Source organism: Astatotilapia calliptera, chromosome 8, assembly GCF_964374335.1.
Source record: "Astatotilapia calliptera chromosome 8, fAstCal68.1, whole genome shotgun sequence".
Lineage (NCBI taxonomy): Eukaryota > Metazoa > Chordata > Actinopteri > Cichliformes > Cichlidae > Astatotilapia > Astatotilapia calliptera.
Window position 1 is genome coordinate 20,104,093 of NC_137429.1, and position 27,850 is coordinate 20,131,942.

General features: G+C 41.4%; 3 protein-coding genes across 10 annotated transcripts; 1 reads left to right on the forward strand and 2 right to left on the reverse strand.

Moving 5' to 3' along the window:
- Positions 1 to 1,195: 1,195 nt before the first annotated feature.
- Positions 1,196 to 6,455, reverse strand: tepsin (TEPSIN adaptor related protein complex 4 accessory protein). Of its 4 annotated transcripts, none has more exons than XM_026178949.2 (13): positions 6,309 to 6,455; positions 5,940 to 6,012; positions 5,558 to 5,649; positions 5,356 to 5,449; positions 5,195 to 5,262; positions 5,006 to 5,087; positions 4,584 to 4,655; positions 4,315 to 4,503; positions 4,001 to 4,184; positions 3,444 to 3,557; positions 3,024 to 3,102; positions 2,807 to 2,941; positions 1,196 to 2,687 (listed from the first exon to the last, which is right to left on the reverse strand). In XM_026178949.2, exons 1-13 carry the CDS (start codon positions 6,345 to 6,347, stop codon positions 2,070 to 2,072), a joined length of 1,839 nt encoding a protein of 612 aa, XP_026034734.1. In that variant the 5' UTR covers positions 6,348 to 6,455; the 3' UTR covers positions 1,196 to 2,069. The 4 variants fall into 4 exon arrangements, with proteins under 4 accessions (XP_026034734.1, XP_026034733.1, XP_026034736.1 ...); XM_026178948.2 differs by having other exon boundaries at positions 4,315 to 4,506; XM_026178951.2 differs by having other exon boundaries at positions 4,315 to 4,506; positions 5,940 to 6,106; positions 6,309 to 6,417.
- Positions 6,456 to 6,561: 106 nt separating this feature from the next.
- On the forward strand, positions 6,562 to 7,537 carry ndufaf8 (NADH:ubiquinone oxidoreductase complex assembly factor 8). Its single transcript, XM_026178985.2, has 2 exons — positions 6,562 to 6,859; positions 7,382 to 7,537. The coding sequence occupies exons 1-2, from the start codon at positions 6,779 to 6,781 to the stop codon at positions 7,535 to 7,537; spliced, it is 237 nt and encodes a 78-aa protein (XP_026034770.2). The 5' UTR covers positions 6,562 to 6,778.
- A 233-nt stretch (positions 7,538 to 7,770) lies between these two features.
- On the reverse strand, positions 7,771 to 27,568 carry slc38a10 (solute carrier family 38 member 10). Of its 5 annotated transcripts, none has more exons than XM_026178937.2 (18): positions 27,375 to 27,568; positions 26,938 to 27,187; positions 25,670 to 25,787; positions 25,173 to 25,218; positions 24,890 to 24,983; positions 24,601 to 24,744; positions 22,434 to 22,558; positions 17,767 to 17,869; positions 16,714 to 16,896; positions 16,254 to 16,365; positions 14,945 to 15,051; positions 14,698 to 14,851; positions 12,790 to 12,963; positions 12,252 to 12,713; positions 12,074 to 12,160; positions 10,660 to 10,680; positions 10,115 to 10,255; positions 7,771 to 9,970 (listed from the first exon to the last, which is right to left on the reverse strand). In XM_026178937.2, exons 2-18 carry the CDS (start codon positions 27,025 to 27,027, stop codon positions 8,700 to 8,702), a joined length of 3,432 nt encoding a protein of 1,143 aa, XP_026034722.2. In that variant the 5' UTR covers positions 27,028 to 27,187; positions 27,375 to 27,568; the 3' UTR covers positions 7,771 to 8,699. The 5 variants fall into 5 exon arrangements, with proteins under 5 accessions (XP_026034722.2, XP_026034723.2, XP_026034724.2 ...); XM_026178938.2 differs by lacking the exon at positions 22,434 to 22,558 and adding an exon at positions 21,571 to 21,695 and having other exon boundaries at positions 27,375 to 27,553; XM_080305571.1 differs by having other exon boundaries at positions 9,892 to 10,029.
- Between the last annotated feature and the right edge of the window lie 282 nt (positions 27,569 to 27,850).

Here is a 27,850-nt window from a genome sequence, read left to right on the forward strand (position 1 = left end):
TTAAACCCTGGCTAATTATAGGTCCTTAAGAAGGCACTGTGGAAAGTGCAGGTCAGGCAGCACTCCGCTCGGCACAGCGCTTCTAACAAAAACAGACTCTTTAAAATAATTTAGAACCCAGTGTTTACTTGTTCCACATTTTCCACATTGTGTATCTGTGTGTCATAAGCCGGTCAGCCATACTTGTTTATGGGTGGTTTAATATGACCAGTACACTGTGTTTGGAATAAAATGAAATGTAAAAGTGATTCATATGTAATTTCCCTGAATCATTTGAAATAAAGTGTTGCCAAAAGTGATGTGTGCAAACATGTCGGATAAAAAAAACAAAACAAATCACATCAAGACTGCGTAGTGGTTAGTGCTGTGACAAAAATACAGCATGCTTTATTGTCCTGCATGTTGAACAGCTTGGCTTGTGTTCACTGAACTGAAACACATCAGTGGCGTTCATTATAGTACAATTACGCTGAATTACGATTTAGGCGTGTAGTTTGAACTACATTCCACTGCAATAAATATGTAACTGAAACAATGAAGGCAAACCTTTGCTGAAATGAGAAATCCTTTATGACTGCTTACATATGATCAAACAGTCGAGACATTAGTTATGCACACACAATAACCCAAAAATATTAATTCCCCCAAGTTTTTTTTTTTAAATCATGCACTCTACAAGTCTCATTTTAGTCAACAGAGCAGACATAATAAATAAATTTCTAAATTTACACTTGGAACATTTACAATGACTTAATAGCTTAGTACCAAAAATAATGGAAGACAACTCTCTTTTGATTTGAGTTCATAAGAAAAGCGACTGTAGTGCAAATTTCAAACAGAGGTTCTCCCCCTCAGAGGTTCAGGCCGTGCTGCAGAGGTGGAAGTTGTTACATAAAAGAAATCCTGAGAAAAAGCAACCACCAGTGTGCCCCGCAAAGCCAAAACACAGTAACTGCGTACTTTATTAGATTTAAATTTAGGCCTACATCTGTCATTTTACTATTTAAACATTATGATTTCACAGAAGTGTCATTTTTAGGGAAAATGGAAAAGTAGCAGGTTGGAGCATTTTTGTTTGCAAATGATGCAGGAACTAAAACTGGTGCTGCTGAAGACTAGCCTCACTTAGACTTTGGTTTGGACTTTTATTTGATCAGCCTTCCAGATATTGAATAAGCCTTTTCATAAACCATGATTTTTTTTTTTAAAGAAGTATTTATTCATTAGTTCTTTTTCCCCCTCATAACACATGTCAAGGCTGTGCTTTCCTTGCACTATGTAGAAAGGGGACCCATTATGTTTTTTATTTGCTTAAACAGATGGAAGTTTCAAATAATGAGGTCAGTGTTTGCTCAAGTAATTCTTGTAAACTAAAAGCTCAGGCTTCAGATTGATCGAAACATTTTTTTCCTACCCGTCTCTGTATGACATCAGTGAGAGCAGATACCCCTAATGAGACCACCTCAGGTACACAGATCTGGCCATGAGCACAGAAGAGTAAAAGACAGCTCGTTTCTGACGGTGAGGATGAACTGATGAGCTGCACTGAGGCCCAGTATGACATAAATAAATGTGATTTTGAACTGTAATGTCATGCAAAGCTGCACAAGAGTCTTGGATTAAAGATACGGAGGTGGAAAAACAGCTTAAGTTTTCTAAATTAAATGTTACAAAGATCTCTCATTTCATGTTTTCTGCAGTTATTGTCCTGTAACTTTGTAAGGCAGAGTAAAGACCTCTTATCCAAGACAACTTCAGTCATTAAATACTTTTAAAATACACTGCAGCAGACAAAGACCTGTCTTTAAGAAGACAAACCATCCATAGATGGACATGATCTGCAGGCTCTATTTATGAGTCCCAAATCTCACTCTTGGCCCAATTTGCTGTTTAAAAACAGTTTCTGAAGAGGCACACAGATAAGAAAAGAAACTGAATTAGAATCTGCTATCCACTTACAACTTAACTGGTTGGATCTTGGTTTGGAACATTAAACAGGTTTCCAAAAGGATCAACGCATGATGACATCATTGGTTTAAAGTAGAACAGCTCTAAACGGTTGCCTGCAATCAAAAGTTGAGAAAGGAGAAAGCTGATACTGACTGGCTGCAATTAGATGCAGAGGAACTGCAAACTGAGGGAACATCCTCACTGGTTTTACTGGTGATAGATGAGTTCACTGAACAATCGGACTTATGCACAGCGTCCATCTCCTTTATCCTGTCGCCTATTTTGTCCTCCACCTCTTCATGTGATGTTTCACTGTTACACAGCGGCTTTCCTTTGGTCACCAGCTCCATGCCACTGAACAGAGACAGTCTGCTCTGGGGGTGTGGCTTACTCTGAGGTTCACATGAAGCAAGGGTGCTTTTATCTTGAACAGTCTCGGAATCTTCAGCATGCAGTCTCACCTCGCCTGTCCTTACTGGTTGGACCTGATCTTCTGCTAATTCGTGGCTCTGAGCCAGATCCTGACTAGGAGGGGGAGATGGGTGCTTTGGTGGTTGAATGACACCTGCAGATGAAGTGTCCGGCTGTTGAAGTTTGAAACTGTCAAACAAGTGTGTTGGCAGTAAATTGCTGCTAGAGGTGTGAAGCTGATTCACTGTTGCCTGATGGCTGTTCACTGCATCCTGCCTGGTAGCATGCAGAGATCCGCCCATCAAAGCCTCAAACTGTCGCAAGATCTAGTCAGAGGAGATATGCAGATTAAAAAAAAAGAAAAAGAAAAAAAAGCACAAATAAGTATTATTGGGTTTACTACTTGTCCTTAAGTAGTAAAGTAGTCTCCCTCTGCTTCGTTTACCTTGGTGGCTTTATTTGCCACCGGTCCTGGAGGGCCCTCGCTCAGCTGGCGAAGTCTGTGCTGTGTGGCTCCAAACATTTGTTCCAGAGAGAGGAGGTCAGAGGTCATCAGGGATGCGACAGCACACAGCGCCCGCTGCAAGAGTAGACAAACAACACTATAATCAGAGTAAAGTTGAAACAAAGAATTCTGATTTTCGATGTCTTCTCATTGTTACCATCTTAATGGTGTAGGAAGGATCTTGAAGCTTGCAAGACAGCAACTCCACCACAACCTCACAGTTAAGAATGGAGCACCTGACAGAGTTTAAAAAAAAAAAAAAAAACAAAGAAAAAAAAAAAGAGAGACTGAAATCGTGCCACAAGTACCAACAATTTACTGCATCACAGAAACCAAAACAACCAATAAAAAAGCTTAAAATAGAATAGAGTAAAATAGTTGAATTAAATAAAAATAACACAAAAGCAGGAGCACAAAAATGTATAATAAGATGAAAATAGCTCAATTAATAATATTAAAAAAGGCAACTGAATACAATCAGGAGTTTACTAAAAAACTAATTAAAAATGAGAAACCAGCTTGTAGAAAAGAACCAGCCCAGGCTGTTGTGTTTTAAATGGGATTTTGGTGCACTGACTCTTTGATGAAGTGTTGGCTCTCCTCTCTGGAAAGGAAAACTTTGGAGCCTTCAGTCAGTTTATTGATGAGTGCCATCTCCTGACCACAATCCCCTAGCTGCAAGGCCTCCACCCTGGAAACCACACAAAGTATGAGAGGAAAGTAACAAACTTAAAGAAAACACAGGCTTATAATGCTCAGGAACATGGCTTACTGCATAGAAAAACTGACAATCCTGGCAAAAGGTTTATTCTTAGGTGACCAGTAAACAGTAAATTGTACAAACTGCACACAGAACATTTGGAGATTATGCTACAAGCTCCTAAATGTGACTGCACTGGAATAAAAACAGCTGGTTTAACAAACTACAAGCCCTCTTCAAACATGAACAATTTTCTGATGTTTCCTTTTCTCGTGTGTCACACAACAGGAGATTAAATGCACTGTCACTGTACAGGCATTGGGTAAAGTCTGTTTAAAATCCAGTACTTGCTCTCAGCTAATGCATTAAAAAGAAAAAAAAAAAAGGCTCGAGGGCATGATGTGTTAAAAAGGTTAAACTTTTTTGACACTGACCGATCTGATAGGTCCCCACTGCTCTCTCTGCTGGCCCCTGATTGGCTTCCTGTGCCAGCTGACTTGCTGCCCACCGACGCCCTGCTATTGGCAGCGATGTCCTGAGAGGAGTTGTGAGAGGAGCTGTTGCCACTGTCCGTCTCTTCCCAGCCACCTCCTACCTGCCCCGGACACCACTTAGTCACTGGTGAAGTGAAGACACATGAGGAAAACCTTAATTTATAAACATCTGTTCGCTACTAAGGCTTCAGTTGATACTTTTTCCTCAATCTTGCCTCAATAAAATGCGTAATTGTGCCAGCTTCATTTCTGACCTTTCGGTCTACAAGCAGGCAGATTATAGGCACACGCTGGCACGGCCACCTCTATGGGTGCAGAAGGCGCCACCACGGCCCGGTAATGGTTGTCATGGAGACGGATCCCCTGATGCTCAGTAGGGGGAAGGACAGCGCTCGCCACCACCTCAGCTGCTTTCTGAATCTTATCCAGAAGTGAGTCGCTGCCTGCTGCAAGGCACAGGTCCAGAAATTTACACACACAGTAAGTTTGATTTGTATGTACTGTGCAGCTCGGCTTCCCTCACCTGTCCCCTGCTTTCTTGGACTGTATCCAAAACCCTGCATTCCTGATCTGTGGGAAGTGGCCGATCCCATACCTAAAGAGAATGAAACAAATTAACTATTGTACACACAATGCAATTTAATGACTACTTCTTTCATCCCATCTACAGATACCCATTCTCTTCTATTACTTGTTTATTACATGGCGCTAAAGTCAAACCTGATAGCAAAGTGATGTACAATAGTTTGGCATACAGGACGTAGTACATATATTTGGGTCTTTAAGTCTTTAAAGCTTATATCTTTCATCAGGAAAATTATACTTTCTAATTCATTTTTGAGTTATCACTTTCACAAACTTTGGTGTCCACGTCACCCGCCCGCCTGCCCATCTTTGAAAGATGAGTGCCGTTTATGGTCATAATCAATGTGTGTTAGCACTTACCCATTGTAGGGGGGGCAAGGTTAGTTGAAGTGATACTGTTTTTGGAGGGAATGACATCTGTGAAAAGTAAGCGGGCCACTTCCTGTAAATGGATGAACGGCAAAGAATAAAAGTTCTTATTCAAGCCACCTTCCCTTTCTGTGTAACTAACTATATTGAGATGAAAATACAAAACAACCCATGTCGTACCTGTGCTGTATTCCTCACTTTCTCATATAATGCTGTGCCATGGATGGGATCAGGAGGGCCGCTGTAAACTTATCAAATAAAAATTACCCAAAGTGAATATGTATGAACGATGGCAGCAGCAAAATAATGAAAGTTGAACGCACAAATGAGAAAAATCTAACCGGATGCTTGCTGGATGAAGGTGGAGTTCCTTCTGAGTTCTGTGAGGAAATGGTTGGACCCATGACCACAGAGGTGGACAAAAATCTTCAGCACCTGATACACCAGAAGCAAGAACAGAACCCACACTTACTCGTAAACTGCAATCAGCAATGTACAGGTCCTTTAAAGAGACAGAAACAGTAGCAAAAGCAATTCTCTCACCTTCAGTTTGACATGACAGGACTCCACTTGTAGCCTCTCCAGGAGGTATTCCAACAAACACTGACCACAACCTGAAGACTCATGGGAGATTTCTACAGTGTGCTTAGAATTAAGGATATAACACTTCATCACACAGATATTACTACTCCCATGGTTTAGCTGGTATAAACATTTGACTGATAACCCACGTGAGACCTTTTCTTCACACACACACAAAAAATATAATTTTAACCTATCCTATCCTAGCCATGCTCAAGGTATGTACCCATCAGTGATTATGTAGAGTCATGGCCACAGCCTACTTATACAGCTCTAAGATGCAAAAGAGGCCAGCAGGAGTAGGAACTTTTTGCAGTCAACAGCAGAAGCAGCTAAAGGATACTTCCAATCTCCTGGAAAAGGTAGCCAGGACAGGGGTTTTCATCATCTGCTGTAGCCTTCATCAGGGTGGGCACCTTGGATAGTTAGACGAAATTGTGGTTTACCACTTCGGTTGACCGCAAACTGACCCTTAAACCAGTGTGCAGCATTAAGTTTTAACGAAACAACCTGACACGTCCAGTGAAAAACAGAAAGTAAAAAGCCAAAAGATGTTGGTTAAGGATGTTAGCTAGCAGGCTAAAAGAAAGCTATGGTTTCGCAAAAGCTAATAGATTTAAATAAGTACGTCAACGTTACGTGACATTTAACATGTTCGTTTCGGCTTCTCTGTGTTCTTTTTTTTAAAATAACGACTGTCGATATTACTTACTTTCTGAAGAAAGGCTAATCGTTCCATAAATGTTGCCATGATTTAGCAGTCCCAGCTGCGGGTTACTCATCTTCCTTCGAGGTGTACGATGGAAAGGCGGGGCTTGAGGTGACCGCTAGCCAATAACAAAACACTAAGCAGCAATCCTCGACTCTATTGGCGTTCTGGTTAAACCAGGAGTTGGAACATGACGAATCAACCTTCAGAAATGTTTTTTCTGACAAGGAAATGAACGAATCATAGTTCAGATTTTTTTATGGGCGTAAACAGTCGTCAACATGGCGCTGCCCAGGGTTTTCACCGGAGCTCCGTCTGTTAGTTGTATGATAAAAATAATTTCGGTTCTTTTGAGTTGTCAGAGGTTTTAAGAAACTATTTGACACGAAAATATTGCTGCTTCGTTTTTTTTAAAATCGTTGACTTAAAAAATTTACCAGATATTAAAACAAATCTATTTACGCCTGAACAGCATGTCTGGGTCAAATGTCTGGAGTCGCACTAGGGAGAAAATGAGACTTTTCCCGGAACTTTTTGCACAGTGTGCGAACGAGGTAAGTACATGGTGGAAAAATACTGCTTGGTAGATTATCCTTTGAACGGGTTCAACTCTGGAACCTCTCTTCTTCTCATTAGATATGAATAAACTTAGCTGCCTCTCCCATCAAAGCCAGCTGCCATCTCTACAGCAGCTCCCAGTAGGGGACATCCAAAATATTTCCTCATTTAAGCTTTTAACAATATACACGTGCTGCCATGTACTTTATTATCTCAAGATGTAGTTTACAAAAAGACCTACCAGTTAATTATTCTTTAAAGCACACATAAGCACTTGTTTGTATTGTATTATTATTTTTTATTACTAGATTTACCTAGTTAACATTTTAGAGCATGGTTTAGCTTCTGGTGAATTTTTGGCAATAAAGTTAATGTGCCAATTCTTAATAAACAAACAGTGGAAATTAAGTTAATAAAAATGGGTACATTTGTTAATAAAACATTGGTCCAAGTAATGCAGTTATTTATTACATTAACAAATGTGCTTCATGTGACGTTTTAATTTGTGTGTTATTCAGGCAGCAGTGTATGGAAAGTGTGTAGCTGCTACCACAACAGGCACACAGGAGCTGAGGAAGGATCTGTGTGCCAAAGAGTTTGAAGCACTGAAGATCTGCTTTACCAATGCAGTAAGTGCCAGTGTCAGCAACTGTCACACTGAAAGTTCTGTTTAATGTTATCCATTTACCTATTTATATATTTGATTTTATTACAGGCCAAAAAAAGAGCCAGATGAATGGAAATCATCCAGGCTTATCTGGACCAATCTCAAGAAGACCAAGTTGACTGACTTTTGATGCTAAGAAGTTTTTCACGTTGGTGTGGTTGAGATAAGCCATTAAGAACTGCCGTAGTCTTTAACGTGAAAACCTGTGCGTGTCTGTGTGTAAATAAATAAAACCCTGACTTTGATGTTTCGATATATGATCTTTATTAATTTTTATCAGCAAAATGTACAGAAATAACATGCATGTAGAAAAATAGTCACAAAAATAGCCTCTTTTATAAAGCAAAGGTCCAATATGTTGAAGTGCTAGGCAATGAAAGACAATACAGAAGTCCAAAATACCTTCCATTATTATATCTTCAAATAAGATCATTTAGTGGAAGAAAAAGACCAGATATTGAGGGGAAAAAAACACATTTTGTTTGAATAAAATATACGCTGTAGAATGTTAAGTGAAAGGCACTAATAAATCAACCTGGAAGAAATACTAGGAATAAAGATGGAATGATTAGAAACTACAGGTATTGATCCAGGTTGTCTGGTTCGAGCTGCTCTGCTGTCCACAGTTTATGGAAATAGTAAGGCTACTCTATATCTCAAAACTCCAGCGTGTAGTTAAATACCTCATTTTGAAAGCATGAAGCAAAAACACTATCAAAGGGCCTGAAGCCACAGTACATTAAATTTGGGGTAACTGGGTTCTATAAGAAAATACATGGCTCACATTTAAAAGCATTTACAACATTTACAAAGACCAAGGAACAACTGAATAACAAAAGGAGTACATGTGACTCAAATACGAATAGCGTCCTTTTCAAAAACACTCCACAGAAAGGTAATTGCATAGATGTATGTACACTTTAAACAATGACCTCTTCAAAATTTTCTCTGGAAACAAAAATAAGTTAATATTTACATTCACTTTTGCTCTTTGATAAAGACTTTGGCTTCCTGGCAGATTACACAGTATCAAGAAAAACAACACAGTCCACTTCTTAACAACTCCAAAGGCAAAAGAGAATGTAAGGCAGCAATATCACGGTCCACAGTATTAGAGGTTCTGCAGGTCTACAGTATGTGTTTGACCGCTAAATAAGAATGTGTGTGTGTTATTTAGCTTCTTCATCCTCTGAGGCCTGTTTAATCTGCCGTGTGTGTAGCCTTGCCCCAGCCAGTAGCTGCCCCTCCAGGGCTGCGTGCAGATCTTGCCCCCCCAGCTCCAGCAGGGGCTCCAACCCTGGAACCCCCCTGGACGCCTCAGTGTCCTCCAGGGGCCCTCTAGCCTCTCCAAGTGACCTACGCCTCCGCTTCAGATCTATCTCTCCCTGCTTCCTAACTTTCTCGTGGGAGCCCTGGGGGTGAACCTCGCCATCTTCCTCCCCTTCTCCGGGTTCTGGCTGAGCAGCAGCTTTCTCTTTGAGGTCTCGTCCTCCTTTCTTCAAAGCCTCACCATCATCTGTCTTGCCCCCCTGTGCAGCTTTTCCAGCATTTTGAGCTTCTATGGCCTGCTGCAGCTGAAGCAGCCTCTCCTGAGCCTCCTGCAATGCCTCCTCTTTCTTTGCTTTATCAAGTATTTCATTGTCCGCTTTCTGCAGCTCCTGCTCATATCGCTCTTTTGCAGCTTTGTCGCGTGCAAGTTTCTCTTTTAATGCTTTTTCTTTCTCAAGCTCTTGCTCTCTGATCAGATTCTCTTTTATTTCCCTTTCCAGTCGTTCTTTTTCCAGCCTTTCTCGAACTTCTTTCTCTATCTTTTCCCTCTCCAACTCTTGTTTGGCCACCACTTCCTGTCTTTCCTTTTCTATCCTTTCTTCCTCTAGCCTTTCCTTTTCTTTTCTCTCCATTTCTAGCCGTTCTTTTTCTAATCGTGCCTGAACTTCTTTCTCTATCCTTTCTCTCTCTGATCTTTCCCTCTCTAACTCCTCTTCCCTGGCTAGCTTCTCCTTCATTTCCCTCTCCAGCCGTTCTTTTCCTTGTTTTGCCTGATCTTCTTTGCCTACCATTTCTTTCTTAAGTTTTTCAATTGCCTCTTCTTCTGGTAACTGATCATTCTGAGCTACAGGTTCAAGTTTTTGCTTCCCCAATGGCACTCCCCTCGCCCCGACCTCACTTTCCTTATGTGATTCTCCTGCGAGCGCAACATTTGCATCCTCCTTGTAAGCTGCTGGTACGGCTACTTTTGCAGGGTTAGCTTCAGCACCTTTATCTTCAACCTGAGCTTGATTCTGGGCCAGAGCATGAGCCTCATTTCCTCCAGCCTGTGGAGCTCCAGCTCCCTCCTTGGGCTGCTCCAGTCCAGACTCCTTAGGTTTTGCTGCTCCACCTTCCATCATCTCTGGTTGTCCTTGGATGCCTTTCTCACCATCGCCTTCAGCAGCGCCCCCTTTAAATGCAAAAACATTACATTTAAGTTAAGGGCCACCACTTAAATGTGGCCCTTAACTTAAATGGGCCACATTTAAGTTGTGTTTTCTTTACAAGTTGTCATGACTACAAAAAAAAAAAAAAAAAGAAGGTATATACACACCAGCAGGTTGTTTCTGGTGGATTTCCTTGTGTTGTTCTTCTATGACAGCCAATAGTTTTTCCTGTTGGTCCAGAAGCCTTTTCTGTTGTTCTTGTTGCTCCTTAATGACCTGCAGAAGCACCGCGTGGTCCAGCTGACCCTCTACATGGAAACAAACCATTCAAAAACATTTAATTAAAATAAGTAACGACCTGTTCAGAGAACAGGGCATTAGTTAGGAGGCTTAATAAAACTAGGGCCAGACTCTGGGGGTGAGGGGGGCAGACAGGAAACAGTTAATAATCTACTACTTCCAGTTAACACGCTCTTCTAGACTGTAGCCTTAAACAGGCAGGTGTGGACACAGATTATGTTAACAGGCAATGTGAGTGGGTGCTTTTAGTTTACTAGTATTAAGTTTAAATATAAACACACACAAACATAAAACACAACTGTATAAGCAATAATTTAAAAAAAAAAAAGATGAGCCATTTTGTAAATGTTTAAAAATTTGAGTGACAGACAGATTGAGATAACCTGAAGAAGAGGCAAGAGGGAGTTCATACCTGCAACCAGCTTTTTTATCACTGCGACAGGAGTCCAGCAGAGACAGAAAGAAAAGATGGAGAAAAAAGGAAGAGAAGGCAAAAGTAAACAACAGAATAACAGAATGAGAAAGTCAACAAAAGCCAAAAAAGAGGATCGAGCTAAGTCAAGAAGTGAGAGGAAACATCTGTACTTCTTTTTCTTTTTTAACACCATCAAACAGGGAATAATAGGCAAGAAGGGATCATTAAGATAAAACAAGCGAAGCAGGAGAAAAGAAAGAGGAAGTGGGCTACATAGCAGTCTAAATTAGCCAATAAGAGGAATACTGCACTCTCCCACCCAGAAAACAAAGAGGTTAAATTAAGTGTTTGTTATTTATTTATTTATTTATTTATTTATTGAGCCTTTCCTGTAACCTGACTTCATATTTGGATTTTTTTTTAAAGTCCAGCATTTCATTTTTAAATAAAGTCCTCATATATCACTTAGTTAAAGTTTCACAATTTTACCAGTTTGACATTTTTAATGTTCAAAAACACATTTTTTCACATGCTGATTTTCCTGCAGCAGGAACTCTGAAACAACGTTTTACCTCCAGTCTCTTCAAATCCTGCCTCTGGAAAGCTCAGTCTGCTCTGATTGGTCAGTTGATACCACATTAGCGAATCAACATTGGCTACATACCTCCAGTACAGCTCTCTAAGAGCTGGAAACTGCTAAAAACAACAAATCGTCTTCTAAATATAACCAACACCAACACACCTGCTGCCTTAAACACGTCTTAACTTCAGCAAAGTGATTTTGTAAGAAAATATTTGATATTTGAAAATTAGAAGAATATAAATATAAAGATAAATGTACTGGGATTTTCCCATTAATGTTGGGACAATGTTGTGGCCATAAAGGTGATTCACTAGGTCTTCAGCTTGTCAGATGCAGTGAATGCATGGAGACTCTTGTATTGAGTCTTGCTGGAAACAAGAGAACGTCTCGTATGTGTTTCTCATAGCGGAAGCAATTTAAAGTCAGAGTTGGCGGAAGTGGCTCTAGTGGGACAATTAGGGTGCATCTGGATTCCATTCAGGCAGCAGCTCTTTCCATGCTTAGCAAGCTCTGCTACAAACTTAGTATGTCAGTGTTACACAGTGACACAGATAAGGAAAGCCTGGACCACATTTTAGCAAACTATTAATATAAAATAAAAACCCAAGTCTGTGTCTGCACAAATGTGAGGGCATTTCCCCCGACCGAGAGCAGGTCATGGTTTACAAAAAAAACTATCAGCCACTATAAATGCGAGTGCAAATTGATTTAGGCTGATTTTTAAATGTGGACGTGATTAAGGTTTTTCACAACATGCTGAAAAAATTGGCAGCTACTAAATAAATGAATTTAACTTTGAATTTTATTGAACATGTCTACTCCACTTACCTTCCATCTTGTCATCTGCTGCATCTTTGCCTTCAGCAGCTGGAGCCTCTTCTCCAGCAGGGCGATGCTCTCCTTCAGCAGGTGGAGCTTAAAGGTCATTACATATCACAAACACTCTCTTAGAACGCCTTTTTCATCATTTTGCTTAACCAACAGTTAAACAGCTTGAAATGCTCACCTTTCTCTGCAGCATCTGCAGCTTTCCCCACTTTATGGACTTGGGCTGCTGCATCCTGATTGGCTTCTGCAGCCTGATTGGCCACTACACCTGCATTATCTGCAAGGGGCTCTTTAACAGCGTTGAGATTCTCACCCTCCTTTAATGGGGCAACTTCCAACTTTTTGCCTGCTTCTGCAACAGGCTTATCAACCAGCTCGTTCGACAAGACTTCACCTCCACCCAGATCCTCTTCTTTTGCAGGTTTTTCATCAACCTTGTCATCTTTGTTTTCCACTTTCAAAGCATTCTCGAAATCTTGCTCGTTGCCTCTTAGAGGGTTTTCTTCAACACCTTCTGCAGCAACAGGTTGTTTGTTTTCATCTTTCAGCTCTGCAATGTTCTTTCTTCTGTCTACCATTACTTTGTCATGAGGAATGGGTGGTTCATGACGATGGGCCTCTCCCTCTGGCACTGCCACACCTGGATAAATAAGAAATGGTAATCCTTACAAGTTCGACATCCAGTTAATGTTCCGATTTTGGTTCAGTTTCCTTACCCGCATCAGGACGATCCAACTGCACCTCCTCGTCCTTCTTCTCCTTCGATAGATCAACTGGTCCTTTAATCTGGGGGGGCTCACCTGGGTCCCGCTCCACAGGCTGCACCACCTCCACAGGCAGATGATTGTCAGGCTTTTCTATCTCCACTGGCTTCTTGTTTGCAGGGTTGTCTGCATGTAGGTGCAAAAAATGGAACGTCTCATTAATGCTACTGTTCTACTGTTTCACTATGGTCAGCTAATCTAATGCCAGATATCATCCCAAGATATCCCCATATTTTCATCACAGTTTTCTGACACAAACAAGACGATAGGTAAACAAAAATTTATGCAGACAAATATATGAGGACAAAATCTGTGATCGAATGTATTGACACTTTCGTCAATGATTAAAAATGAGTTGAAAATTTTCTGGAGAGACGAGATCAAATCAGAACTAATTAAGTTGCGAATAAGGCTGGGACGAGTTTAGTGATCCAATTAGAAGTTCTCTTTTTGGAACAAGGCTAAACAAAAATTTGATCTGCCCCCAGGTAACAGTACAGGTTCTTTTGTTTATTTCCCTGATTATATTCACTTGGGAGGAAAAGAAAACACGACACATAGCCAGATTTCAAAAATAAGAAAAATAAGCTGCTTTGTAAACTGTGTGGAGCAACCATCACCGGTAAAAACATGACAAACTTTACACTTTATCTTTTAGTCGACCGAATCAACTTTAGATTTTAGCCCACTATAGTCTTATGACATTTAGTTGATTAAAAGTCTAAGATTAAAACAGTTAATCTTAGACTTCATTTCTTGGTGCTATAATTCTCATACCAAATGCCATCTGAAAATATGGACATTTTTGGTTTTGGACGTGTACAGCCACTAGGGGGCAGCAAATACTGAAAATGGCAAGACTGGCATCAGTGATGTGTCGAATTAATGAGGGTGACGGGAGAGAGAAATGATATCAGAGTGTGGCAGAAAGAAAACAAGTTTTTATCCTGGCTCTTGTGAGTTTAGTGTGAAGCAAAGCTGGGAGGGAAAAACAAAAATCCACAAATGAGAGTTTCTGGATGGGAGTGAACAAGAAGGAACTGCACAGTAAGAAAAGACCACGAGAGCTGAGGATGATTAACTGTCAGGACTCCCTCCATGCTCTTCTTCTTTCACCCTAAAACTGGAAACATCAGCTCAGAAGGTTTCCTCTGGGTCTCGTCTCCATTTTTTTTTCATTTATCCCCAAACCCATATCATCATCACCCCACACCCCATTTCCTTTTATACAGCCAGCGCTTGCAGGCATTTTATAGCTGCCATGTGAGATATGCAGGGAGAAAGGGGGTGTAGACAATGTATTTTGGGGGGGAAGAGGTTCGGAGGGGGGTGGCAGGAGAAATGAACAGAGGTAGAGGGGTGGAGAGAAATTGCTGGAGTTTGAAGGGCATCAATCTCGCTTCATCAGTGTCAAGCACTCAACACTGCTTTCAGATATTATCAAGAGGTTATCTCCTCACCCTGCCTGTCTGTCTACCAGTCACTCTGTCTGTCTCCATCTTTTCTTCTCCGAGAGATAAAAGAAAGCCTTTCTTCTGCCGTGGCTTTGTGCTTTTGTTTTAGTCTCACTGGCCCTTTGCTACTGGTTCACATTCTCTTTACAATGCGCCTTCAAGGTGCTGCGAGCAGTCTGTGACTTTAAAAATAAGACAAGAAACAAACATGTCTCTTGTACTGCTGGTGCATTTTAAAGGAAATAATTACATGCAACTCTGCTGTCCAATCTCAGATGCTACAGACAGCTCCGGCTCTGGCCCACTGAGGTAAATGTTTCCATGGCTCATTAGTAAACCACTTTCATTTACAGCCCATCTAGTTCCTAAGTGATTGCCAGCCATTACAGAAACTCGCGATCTTTACCGTGCAGTTCAGGGATGTCTGGTAGTTCTTGCTGGCTGTTCTTGCCAGGTGCAGGAGGAGGAGGTTGGATCCTTGGACCGGGGCTACTGGCCGAAATTGAGAGAGTGGTAAAGGTGCTGATCAGCAGGATGCCCAGACCAACAAAAAGCACCAGCTACAGGACAGGAAGTGGAGAACAACAAATTGTCAGACAAAATATTTTCCCCAAATAAATATACTGGAAAAGTGCAGATTCAAAGCTTCTAACCTGAGCAATGATGCTGTTCTTTTGGATCTTTCTGTAGATGAGAGCAGGACAAATGAAGCAGATGAGGCTGCCCATGGTGGCTCCAGTCAGACCCAGAATAGTTTCCACTAAAGACCGGAAAACCGGTTTAATAAAAAATCTGCGGGCCTGTAGTGCACTAGTTCCAAAACAGAGGTGCTCACCAAATGTTAATGGATAGAGTGCTGAAAGAGTTAGCTTAAATGTCTGAAATGGTTATAACAAACTGGACAAAAGTTAGCTCGACAAGTGGTACAACAACTAAACTAACAGGAAAATGATCTGGAGATCCAAGGTGTGCCTCCCCAGATGTTGCAGTACAATGAAAACTTAATTAAACCAACCTAAACACTGTTAAATCAACATGACACCAACGTTACCAGAGCTGAAGCGTTTCTGTCTGTTTCAGTGCACTGGTTCTGTTTCTTTGTGCCAAAAAAAGACTGGGTGAAAAAAGACTGCTAGAGTCCCAGATCTGGGCTCCTCATTACAAACTGGATTCATAACGGCCCCTCACAGACGCCATCCGTGGCACACTGCTGCTGGCAGCAGCGAGCCGTGGCCACACCCAAGTCACAACGAATGGGCCTACTGGGCGTCAAGCCCGGAAACCCATCGTTCATCTAGAGGACGGACACCATATTGTTTCCCTCAGATTTAGTGCCCATTCCCCCCAGGGTCCTTACCTCCTTTCTCCGCAGTCTATTAGCCTGATTAAATACACAAAGAGCCAATCTGACCGGCTCTGTGTGTGTCTCCGTGTTCACCCAATCAAAACTTTAACAAACAGTGGGTGGACAAAACACAAAATAATGCTAACCTTTACATCTATGCAATTTTGGAGCGTTTTGTGAGAGAGACAAGGACTTAAGGAAGCTGACGGAGAGCCAATACTGGTGTGTACTGGACGTTTGTTTGTGTGCGAGTGTGTGAGAAAGAGTCCGGGAGAATAATAGCCCTATCTTCCTGTCTGCCCATCTAAAAGGAGATAAAAGTAAGGGCCCTGATTTAAGGACTGTGTTAGAGTGTGACAGTCACTGACTCGTAAAGTCACATTCACACACATCGTAAAGCTCCCCAGCTACGCCCACATAAAGGAACACATGCACCTTAAGACCTCCAGCGAGCAGCACACATACACACACCATTTTATTTTAGTCCATGCAATCCACAACCAATTTTTCTCACACACACACACACACACACACACACACACACACACACACACACACACACACACACACACACACACACACACACACACACACACACACACACAAAAAGGACGTACCGTTGGGGATGAGAATGCCCCCCAGCATAGTGCCAAACACAATGCACAGGGTGATCATCTTGAAGCGCAGAGGAGGCATGTAACCCCCAGCGGCAAATGTCCCATCCTTCTGCTGTAAGACAAAAATGGTAAGATAGAAAAAAAAGAGCTAAAGAGGGGATTTAGTGATGTAACAAATCTCACATTTACAAACTGATTACAGATTCAATACATTTATGCTGCGCACAGCAGGGAAACACCTGCTGTTTGTGTTTACACGAAAAACTTCTAAATGCATCTTCAAACTGCATGAAAGAAAGAATGGGAGGTCCTCTTTCACAATCTAATTTGTATCCAAATTCTCATCCCTCTACTATTAACAATTCAGTAAAGTGAGAAAACCATCAAGCAAACAAGCATTAAGACTTTCTTTTTTAAAATGTAGAGGACAAAGGGAGCGTCTGAGTATATCTGAACTCACTTGCTGCTCAAAAAGCATAGTGTTGATGGCCTGGCGGCAGGGCAGGATCATCATGGGAAATCCAACAGCTACAGACATCATAAAACCAACGCGTATCATCTCTGTCACCAGGTTGGATGGAAAGTTCATCAGCACGTTCCCTGCGATGTTCTCTGTAAAGCTGACGTACCCAAAGAAACCCACCTGGAGACAGAACCAAGCATGGTGTTTGGGGAAAAGCAAAAAGAAGGAGGAATTTTTATAGTTTCTGATGCCAATATCAGCCATCAAGACTGTTTTAATATCAGGATAAAGACACATTTCTGCCATAAATAATATAAAATACCAGAAACTCCATCAAGAGTGTGTACTGTAGGATGCTAAGCTCAGAATACACATTGTTGTTGTTTATATAGAGGTCATAAAATCTTGTTGTTTCATGAGTGAGACCTATGACAGACTAAATGTTGCTCTCTGATTAATCACGCTTACCAACTTACATGCAGGACAATGTCACTGCTCTTTCTCTTCATCATGTTTCCCTCACAGAAGTGACAAAACCATCATGAAAGACTGCAAAAATCTAACATGCTAGTCTTTCTCTCAGGACAAGATACAGTGCAAGTTTTGTCCATAAAGACCAGAGGCAGTATGTACAAGACTGATGTAGCCTCAGTGTCTGAAACATGAAGCCGGTGTGGAAGTGCCTCAAGACCTAATTTTTTTTTGTCACATCCGGTTTTAAAAACAGCAAGAGAGCAATGGCTAAAACTCAGCGGGTCTTTGGTAACTAGTGAGTGAAGTTAAGGTAGCTGTTTGCATCTTTTATATACAGTCTATGAATAACTGACTGATTTGCAAGCTCCAGATTCAAATCAATGCCTTACACCATCCAGATTAGTCTGATATTGTGTAATCTAATCCCATTAAAAGACATTAAAAAAAGTGAACTCATGTCATTAGCTTTTTTGGCAGTGACCTGTTAAAATTTTAAGATAAGTAAACTCAGATACTCTTTAATATTACAAAATAGGAGTGATGTGAACACAACTGAGAAAGAGTGGTTCCACTCACTGTGATGTAGAAGATGGTAACAACGTTGAGAGATGAAGTGAAAATGGTGCTCATGCGCTTAACAGACGGCTCATCGAGGCTGTCGTAGGTTGGTAGCACTTGCCTGTAAGAGATAGTAAGCCAAAAAACAAAACAAAAACACCCTGTATACTGCATGGCACAACACTATTGTTGCAATGTGATCTTATACTGTCTGAATTATCAGACATACAAATTCTACAATGCAACAGTTCTAGCAGGGAGATCGAGGAACGTAGTCCTACAGATGTTTCATTTGATTTTTGTCCCCCCAAACAGCTGGCAATATGACAGTCTTCACGGCCACTTACTTCAAATTTAGAAACCGCTCTGTAGCGTTCCTTTATTAAGCAGCCATATGGGGGTCCATTTGCGATGCTCAGTAATCAAATGATGCATCTCTTCCCTCATGTCCTTGTCAATATCCAACTAACACTGGATGGTTTAATCTACACGATTTCATCTTCTTTGTTTAGCCCATTAAAAATATATGAATGCAATGCAATTATCAATAAACATTTGAAATTAATACTTCAATCTTCTACTTAGATGTAATCAAACTACTTTAAAAAGTCATTCGACTCAATCAATCATACAACATCATATAAATGAAGGTTTTTCAACAATTGGAATCTTCATATTGAGAATATGAATCTTAATTCATATTAATATCAATTCATGCTTAAAGTTTTATTTTTTTATTGCAGTCATTTCTCACGATGGCAGTAGATGAAAGTAATGTAATGGGAGTGGTAGTGATGTACGGTATGCACAAGTGTTTGTCTAGATACCACTGCATATGTGTTTGTGTGTGTGAGAGACACAGTATGGGTGACAGTAGTGAAGGCCGGCTGAGGCTGAAATGCTCGTCTATTAACACAGGTGTCGACCTCCTTTCATCATTTCCTGTCCTGTGCTTTAAGGCGAGTGTGGGAGTGTGGAGGGGACCATCGGCACATTAACCAGTGAATTTACAGGCTTTATATATAACTGCAAGTGGCTGGACAGGTTTTAGAGCATTATAAACTTTCCTGGCAGACTCTTTTTACTCGCCTCCTTTTTCTCTCTCCCTCCCTTTCTCTTATACATGTGAGAGGCGAAAGACAGAAGAGAGAGAGAAACCATAACTTTCACTGGCCTTTGTTCTCCCTTTGCCTGACTCTCTGTTCACACACTCGGTTTTATTAGCTAGCATGATGCCATTCCTTGTGCTTGTTTAATGTGGAAACCAGTTAATGTTATAACCAATGTTAAATAAAACGTTATACTGCAAGCGCAGTGCAAAAGCATCTAATGGTTGCTCAATAGACCTGACTCGGAGGCTAGTCCTTAAACACAATGAAATCTCATTGACTGACTGTGGGAGAAGTGAGTGTGTGGAAGACAGTGTCATTAAATGGGACTGGAAAACACACCAGCAGTAGCATCATAGAAAGATGTTTCTGCCATACATGTTTTTCTTATGTCCCTCTATTATGAGCTAACTGCTCCTCGCTGTTCAGACGCTCAGCCAAAAAACAACAGGGCCAGCTCCCATTCCATCATAATGGTGATGTTAAGTAATGTTTTAACTGAAAGTAAACACATTTCATGAATGTAATAAAAATCCAATGTGCTGAGAGCTGTTTAATCAGCCTGTGAATACATCAGTGTGTCTGTGAGATGGCGGCAGTCCAATGTGTTGATTAGTGGTTTGGCTTAAGCTGCCTGCCGCCTAACGGAGCGCTTGCCTCGCTCAGCCTTACCACAGGCCAAGAAATCGCCATGCCAAATATCACTCAGCACTACTAGTGGGACGACGGAGGAAGCACACATAAACACATACAAGCTCATACTTTCTTCTTGTTGGATCACATGCACACCTCGCTTGCTAATGATCACGCCTGTCTGCCATACCATAATGTTATGTTAGCTTTGTGTGATTACATTAATTAAAAAGTCCTGTTTCACTCCCAAGGCTACAGTCGCCCACTTCTATCACTTACCTCACTCTTTCTCGCACAAAACAAAACCATACACTGCCACCACCCAAACATCTGGCCCCTGATGACCTCACCGTAACACCCTACAGCCCTCTCCAGCACCAAAGATTAACTTGCTCCTGTTAGACATTCATGTCTAACAGGATACTGGTGCAGTGAGCTGAACCACCCGCTCAGCTCACTGCACGCCCAGAGTGGGCACTGAAGCGTAGAGGACAGGACAAAAAGAGGCAGTGACAAAGCATGCAAATGAGTGAAAATGGAGGCAGTAAAGAAGAAGAAGCTGTGATCAGTGAAAATAAACCAGTGAGCATTGTGAACAGCATGCAAACGCTGTGTTGGAAACCTTCCTATTATTTACTGTTAGTAAAGACTGCAGCACAGCATTCATTATATATAAGAGCCCAACCGATAGGACGCTCAAACTTTGCTAGCTCTTTTGACCTAATAAATACATTATTACCATTACATGTAGTGGTATAGCATCACAGCTGGGCACACAGCGGTCTGGAGTCAAACAGGGTCTTTACACTAACACGTTTCTTAATAAAACATTGCTGGGAAGTGAAAAGAACACCTCATTTTCCCCCATCATTTTTCACTTTCGCTAATATTAGGGTTGATATCAGATGTTCACCACATGAATATCAAGGCCAACAGAATTCACTTTTATCCTTAACCACTTATCCAATTCCGGATCACTGGGGCTCCCCGAGTCTACTCCAGCTGTCATTTGCTAAGAGGTGGGGTACTTTATTTAAAGTGCACTTTAACTAGAGCACCAGACTGCTGTGACTCGATCAGGTGAGTAACAAACTGAAGAAACCTGCGACTTAAAGCACAATAACGGAGTCTCGTGTGGCGTTAGTGTTAGCTGACGAATGCAGAGGAGAGAGGAGGAGCAGCGGCACAAGAAGGCAACAACGCGGAAGCTAAATTAAGAATTAATTCCTCAACAGCTTAACTCTCCCTGTGTGAGCATCGCAGTTTGATTTAGTGCGATTGTTGTGGAACGTGAATCTCTCTCTGCGTGTAAGGGAGACGTTATCACAGCTACAGAAAAATTCATGGATTATTAAAGTAAGGTGACCACCTCACTTTAAAAATGCATAATATGTGTAGGCAAGAAGAAGCTAGTGATGGATTGCTCACATATATTATCAATTGCTTCTTCTGTATGTCATGATTATCATCAATAGCCATATATTTCAACACCTCTGGTGCATATTTATAGACAGCAGCTAATGCATAGTCAGCTTCAAAAATCCAACATGCCTTCCCTCTCAAAAAGCATCCAGTACTTTGCAGCTTTTGCAAATCTAAACCATCCACTTGATTTTATTTTTTCTTATAAGTGTCCGCTCAACTTCTGTGTCAGATTCCGTCATTTTCTGGCTGAATTAGAAAACACAAAGCGAAAAGTAAGCGCAGATGGTTAAAACTAAAGAAAGCACATCTAAGCAACAAAAGCAGCTTCTTTTTACAAATAGCGATGCCTTATCAACCACCTCCACCACAAATCTGTTTCTTTTTACCCCAAATCCTCCACTGTGGCTTTAAAAAAAAATGCTGTGAGTATTCATGCACCAATTGTGAAATTTTCTCTACATGCAGCGATAAAACATTTAGTTCCCTGTGTGGAAGAGCGGAAAAGCCCACGTTTTGGGAGTTACACTGCACATATTTATAAGACTAATATCGAACGTTCACTATAGGTCACTGAGCTTCCAACGTCAGAATTCTATTTAGTCGTGGTTGACATTACTTTCATCATGTGATCCTGCACAGGTGGAGGAGTACTTACGACTGGCAGGCGAAGGCCATCCCACAGATGGGGAGACAGCGAAACACACCCTCCCAGCGCACCATATTGATGTGCCCTAGCCACCAGCCGCTGAGCAGCCCATGTTTGAACGAGGACAGCACCATCTGAGGGGAAGGAGGCGGGGGGAAGGGGGAGTTACAGCCCAAACCAAATGGAGAAAAGTTGGGGAAAGAGTGAAAAGAAGAATGGGAACAATACCCTCGCTTATGGCTCACAGACAGATAATGAAAGTAATAAATGGGGAGAGAAAAACCAGAGAAAATGAAGAGCTGGAAATAACAAAGAGACGTGACAGGAAATCCCACACTGAACAAAACCTGCTGTAGTGGAAAAACTGGAGTAATGAAGATGATACAAAATGAATAAAAGCAAAAATCATAAATTTGCAAGAAATAAGAGGCATATGAAAGGAATATGTAGACAAACACTAATTCATAGGTTTTCATCAGCATGTGCTCTGTCTTGCTCCTCACAGCACCTGATAAGATCCCAAAGGAAAACCTGTCACACCCACACAGACCAGGACTGAAGGTGGAGGGCAGCAAAAATGAGCCTGTCACTTCCCTATGTTCTCTGCCTTATTACTACTGCCACCAAAAACACACACACAAACACACAGAGCTCAAATGGCTCAGACCAGATCACAATCAAAGGTGAGATTGTGGATGATTGAAAGAAGGAGGAAGAAGGCTCAGGTAGGTCGGAGGAGGGAGTAAGGAGTGTCACACTGCGGGGGAAACATCGCGCTTCCTTCACTCACCCCCTCTCCGTCCCCACCGCCTTACAGTGGTATGTTATATTTTTGGGGAGGGGGAGGGGGGTGGATTCTATGGTTTACTTACGGGTGACAGCAGAAGGTTGTGGCGATAATAGGCAGGCACTGAATGACCCCCTTGAAGCGCCACAGGTGAACTCGCTCCACCCAGGAGCCCGAGATTATGCCGTAGCGCAGAGACGACAACACTATCTACAGCACCAGAAGCAGAAACAGCAGTGGAAAAGGAGGGGGTGGGAGGGAGCAAACAAAGGGTGCGGAAAGATGAGGAGAGTGGAGTGAAAGAGTGATGGTGGGCAGAAGGACGAGAGAGACAAGACGGGAAAGAAAGAAGTAAAGTAGTACAATGGAGAGAAATGAAAGAGGGGGACAATTAATGGTAGGATGAAAAAGGGAGGGAAGCAGGTACATCACTGTTAGATGGTTAGGGGTCTGGGCCAGGCCGGGCCTGGATCTAAAGCCGGACACACACCACACCACTGTTCCACCTTATCGACATGCCACAGAGCTAGAACTCACATCACACAGAAATAGTACAAACAGCATTTTGAAGTCTGTGGAACCAGTACTGCAGGTCAGTAAAACAGAGCTACCCACACATGCACGCACCAACTGTGTGTGCATATTTAAAGAGTAAATGAGTTGAATCACATGAGCCAGAAAACTGCTGCTGGATAGTTTCTACACTCAAACTTTTCACCTCTGACCACACTTCAGACTAAATGCATCTTGTGCAGGGGGCTGTGTGCAAATGCAAATGGCAGCGTGCTCCTGCGGTTCTATCAGAACGTGCTGCATAAAGCATCATTTCTGGTCCCACCAGAGTGCATGTCTGCATACACGTTTTTGCTTGGATGGGGTGCAGAGAGGTTTTTACGGACCACACGTGCTTCCGTGTGTTGTTGTGTGGGCCAAAATAGTGGCGTGAGCAACAGCGGAGGTTATCGCGAATGGGAGAAACATGAAATAACTTCAAAGATCAAAAAATAAAGTATGCAAAGCACAGATAGTGTCTCAAATGGACACTTTTCATTGTTTTTAACAGTTTGGCTTGTTGTATGCAAGAACTTTGCTTTTCTCTGAGTTGGCCTGATAGACCAACAACAACACAAGCAAGACTGGCCCACAGACCGGTTGTACCACATTCTCTGTTGTTAAAAGGAGAAAACGTGCATAGCTCCCTGCAGGCCAACAGGCCATCTCCGCCCTGCCAGCGGACTGTGAACGCGCTCTTCCTGCTGAATTTCGCCTTCGTGGCATACAACTGCACTTCTTTTAGAAACTGTTCAAAATTCTGAAATCTGTTGCAAGAAATGTGCTCCGTGCTGCACTGACGCCTATTTAGACTGAACTTCACATGCATGACATGCAGAAGTGAAGTTTGATTTAAACATTGGGCTTGGCCACAGAGCAAAAGTTGTAATTTATGTAACTTCACAAACTTGAAGGTTATATTTTGATTTCTTAAAGGAAACTATGTCCCAGTAGTTACTACCGCAGCCAGCTGATGTGGTGGTGCTGTCAATCAGTGCTGACTAGCTGCTCCAGAAAGATATGCACACACACTGTTTTGTCTTTAAAGAAAAAAAAGCATTTTACATGCTGCATAAACAGCCAAAAGTTTAAGTTTGATATATGTAAAATAAATCGGACATATGTGAGAGTTTCTGTTCTACAGTTGAGTTTGATGTTTATTGCAACTGACCATTTATTCTCCACTTACTTTCCATTTACACAACTTTTAATGTCTCCTGTGGCCATTTCCAAGTAGTGCCTTCCCAGGGCAGAGCCTTTTTTCAGTCTATAACGAGCAGCGCAGCAACTGTTCTCTGTCTCAAATGATTTCATGCAGATTTTCTCTTTAAAAATAGGAGCAAGACAATATGGCATTGCACAAGGATGTCACAGCTCTGTACAATGGTGCGCGTAAGAAAGAATTAACAGGGAAGACAACAAAACGACCACTTGGCCAAATAACATTTTGAAAATCAAATAAGCAACCATGGCTAATAAGCTGTGCTGCAACTTACACATGCTTTAAATCTATTTGTACTTTACTTGCTGTACTAACAGACAGGCAACAAAAACAATCTTTTTTAATCTTTTTTACTGATAATTATGCTTCAACTATTTGCTTCTCAAGATCTGCAACTAAAAAGAATTTCTGCTACAGCCTATTCACATGCACTGTGTAAAGTTTAGATGTATGTGTGTGTGTGTGTCAGTGGGCTAACCGTGAACATGAAGAGGGTGTAGAACATCAGCGCCATAGCTGAGAAGGACTGCAGAGTGGCCATCATGTTCCTCTGCAGACTCAGAGGGAGTACGATGAACAGCGACACTATAATCAGCAACAGCACGCGAAAACTGCCGGTCACCTATACACAACAGAGTGACAAAACAACACACTTGCTTAGTTTCAGTATTTTTCCTGTTTTCACAACATCTTTACAAGTGTTGGTCGCAAAAGCCTAAAATTATGAAAAAGTAGAAGCGAGTAGCAACAAAATCATGATATCAAACCTGTAAACCCAACAGCTGAGCAAAGAAATTTGAGCCCAAATCAGCAATGACAACATAGAAGGCAATACAGGTCCCCAACATCAAACCGATCATGCTGCAGGGACACAAAAAGAGAGAGACAAGAGAAACCTTGTGAAAATGTGTTTTTAAACATGACCTACAATGCATAATCTAAATATCCATTGTAATGGATCCATTGTTTCCACTGAACATCTAAAATGTTCCAGTGATCCAACAACTGTATTACTGATAGGCAGAAACTAAAATTTGTCAATGAACTTGCCTCGTTTCCACCAGTGCTTTTCCTGGTTTCCCGTAAGCGTGGAAGGCTGCGAAGAATAAAAGTGCCATCAGTGTGAGCAACATGCAGTGCACTAAAAATATTCCGTCCTGATAAAACTAACAATCAAACAAGATTAAATGTCCTCATTCATCGTTTGTAACACATATGGAAGCAGCTTAAATATTGTCCTTGTGGGCAGAGATTTGTTTACTTTACTGTTATTGACACTTCTGCACTTGATGTCATCTAACATTGTTATAAGCAAATAACATTCTGCGAACAGTTATAAGCAAATAGCGTTCTGCAAACAGTTATTAACTGTTCGCAGAACTAGTGACAAGTAACAACTTCTTTCGCCACTTTAACCAGGAATCAGCTGTTGCTTAAAATGGGCACCATTCAGGCTTTTCCACAAACATACTGGCGACTGAAAACATTACATAACAGAACAAAATAAATACAAGTAAATATTTCTCTTGTTTGCCACTTTAGCTCACCCAGTCCAGCATAGGTCCTTCGTTTGGTGCTGCTGGCCGTGTGGACCAGAAACATACAAGACTTGTGGGTCATCCATGAACAGAAGAACAGCAGGATAGTTCCCAGCACTATCCCACACTGTGAGAAGACAGATGGAAAGTTAGCAGGCGTGTCCTCAAGCCAATTCAAATGAGATCGTTCTTAAACTTTAAACAATATTTCTTCCTTCAAACTACTTAGAAGCACAATACGGGGGAGGAAACCTTCAGCCAGCTGGAAAACAAGTATACCCTGGAAAAGATTCTGATGCTAGGCCTACAGAAAGGAACAGCCAAAACAAATACAAGCTCCAAACATGTAGTTGTGCTAAAAAGGCATGACAAAGTTAAAAATTTGGGAATAGCTTCGTTGACTAAAAAGAAAAATCATGTAATAAAGCACTAAATGCGATGTGAAGGCATTACATGTTCATAGAAAGTGGAGATATCCTCCAAGATAAATCTGCTAAATCTGCTCCATCCCTGCTGTCATAGGCTGAGAACCTAACATTCGAGGAAACCAGAGTACCCGGAGAGCACTGATGAAACCGAGCACCACTGAGCTCCCCAGAGGGTGAAATCCTTCACATGAAAACACCTCCTAATTTCATATAGTGATAGTGATGATATAAATTCATCTCTCTATGAAAAGTGCTGCTGATGGATGGAGATGCTGCTTACCAAGTGCTCACTGACATTCTGAGGAAGCTGGTGATTCTCACAGTCACTCATTAATATCCCGTCATGCTTATTCACTTTTATATCTCATTTTGTTGTTATTCTTCTACTCTACTACCTTTAAGAGGCAAATAATGTACTTCTTATTCAATCACATAACCCTTTGACATTGATATATATTATATTTGTACTGGTAAAAATGAAGCTACCTGACAGTGAATAACACTGTTAATATGTTAAAAAGAGTTTTCCTTTTAAAAATTAGAAGATGAATGCAGTAACAGCAGATCTTTTTCCCAGCAGTCCCTTTCTTATGAAAGATGTATAAGTTACTAATGTTACTAATGATATTAATAAAGGCATTGTTCACTTCAGGTGCTTAGTAACACCTGTTTACCTGTTGTACCTTACTAAAACTTTGTGAAACAAGATTATGACCTAATATGACAAAAAGAGGAGAAAGGGATTTGAGCATTCCCTCTGATCCTGCAAATATTTTAACAGAGAGTGGGGATTTTCGGAGAGACTTAAGGACAAGTCCCGCAAGGTAAGCGTCGCAGCAGCAGACTCACCTGTTTGAAGCAGAAGGGCATGGTGAGCACACTGACTCCAACGATGCTGTTCACCACGTTCATGATGAGACCCGAGTTGGACGCAGTCATCTTTAATCTCCTAAGCGACGCTTCTTGCTCCTTCGGTAAGAAAATGTCAAGCAAAGCCGGACAGCAGCAAGCTGCAGGCGAACGGAGTTATAGGGGTGATGGCAGAAACGGCAGCGCACAGCTGGAACCAAACTCATCCGCCGATTAATGACGTGGCGCTCTGAGAGGAAACACGGAAACAACAGAGCTTAACCCGCGACACACTTCCAGTCTGTCTTCCTTTCAAATGTTACAGTAAAACCGATTCACACCGCCGAGCTCAATGTTTACAATGCGACCGGATAAAAGTATTTTAAGTCACAGGTTGACCCGTTAGTAGTGGCACCACTGTAGTCTCATTAGCTCACCTTTCTCTTCCACTTCTGTTCCTCGCCCTCCGCCTCGCTGTCCTGTTTATGTTATCATTGGTAATTTTGTGACATTAAAGGTCAACTGTCGTCTTTTTGTGTATATAACCTGCGAGTTGATTAAAAAAGGCAGTAAGTCCACCAAGGCTGTTTTTCTAAACGCGTTTCCAGGAAGTACAGATGGCAGCCGAGGAGGTGAGTGAAGACAAGTCAGCCTGCTAGTTTCAGTACTGTGGAAATGCTTGGGCGCCCACTAGTGGTCACTTTGTTATTTTATTTTTTCTTTATTTTTTCCTTAATGGATGGATAGATAGATATCTATCTATCTATCTATCTATCTATCTATCTATCTATCTATCTATCTATCTATCTATCTATCTATCTATCTATCTATCTATCTATCTATCTATCTATCTATCTATCTATCTATCTATCTATCTATCTATCTATCTATCTATCTATCTCTATATATATAT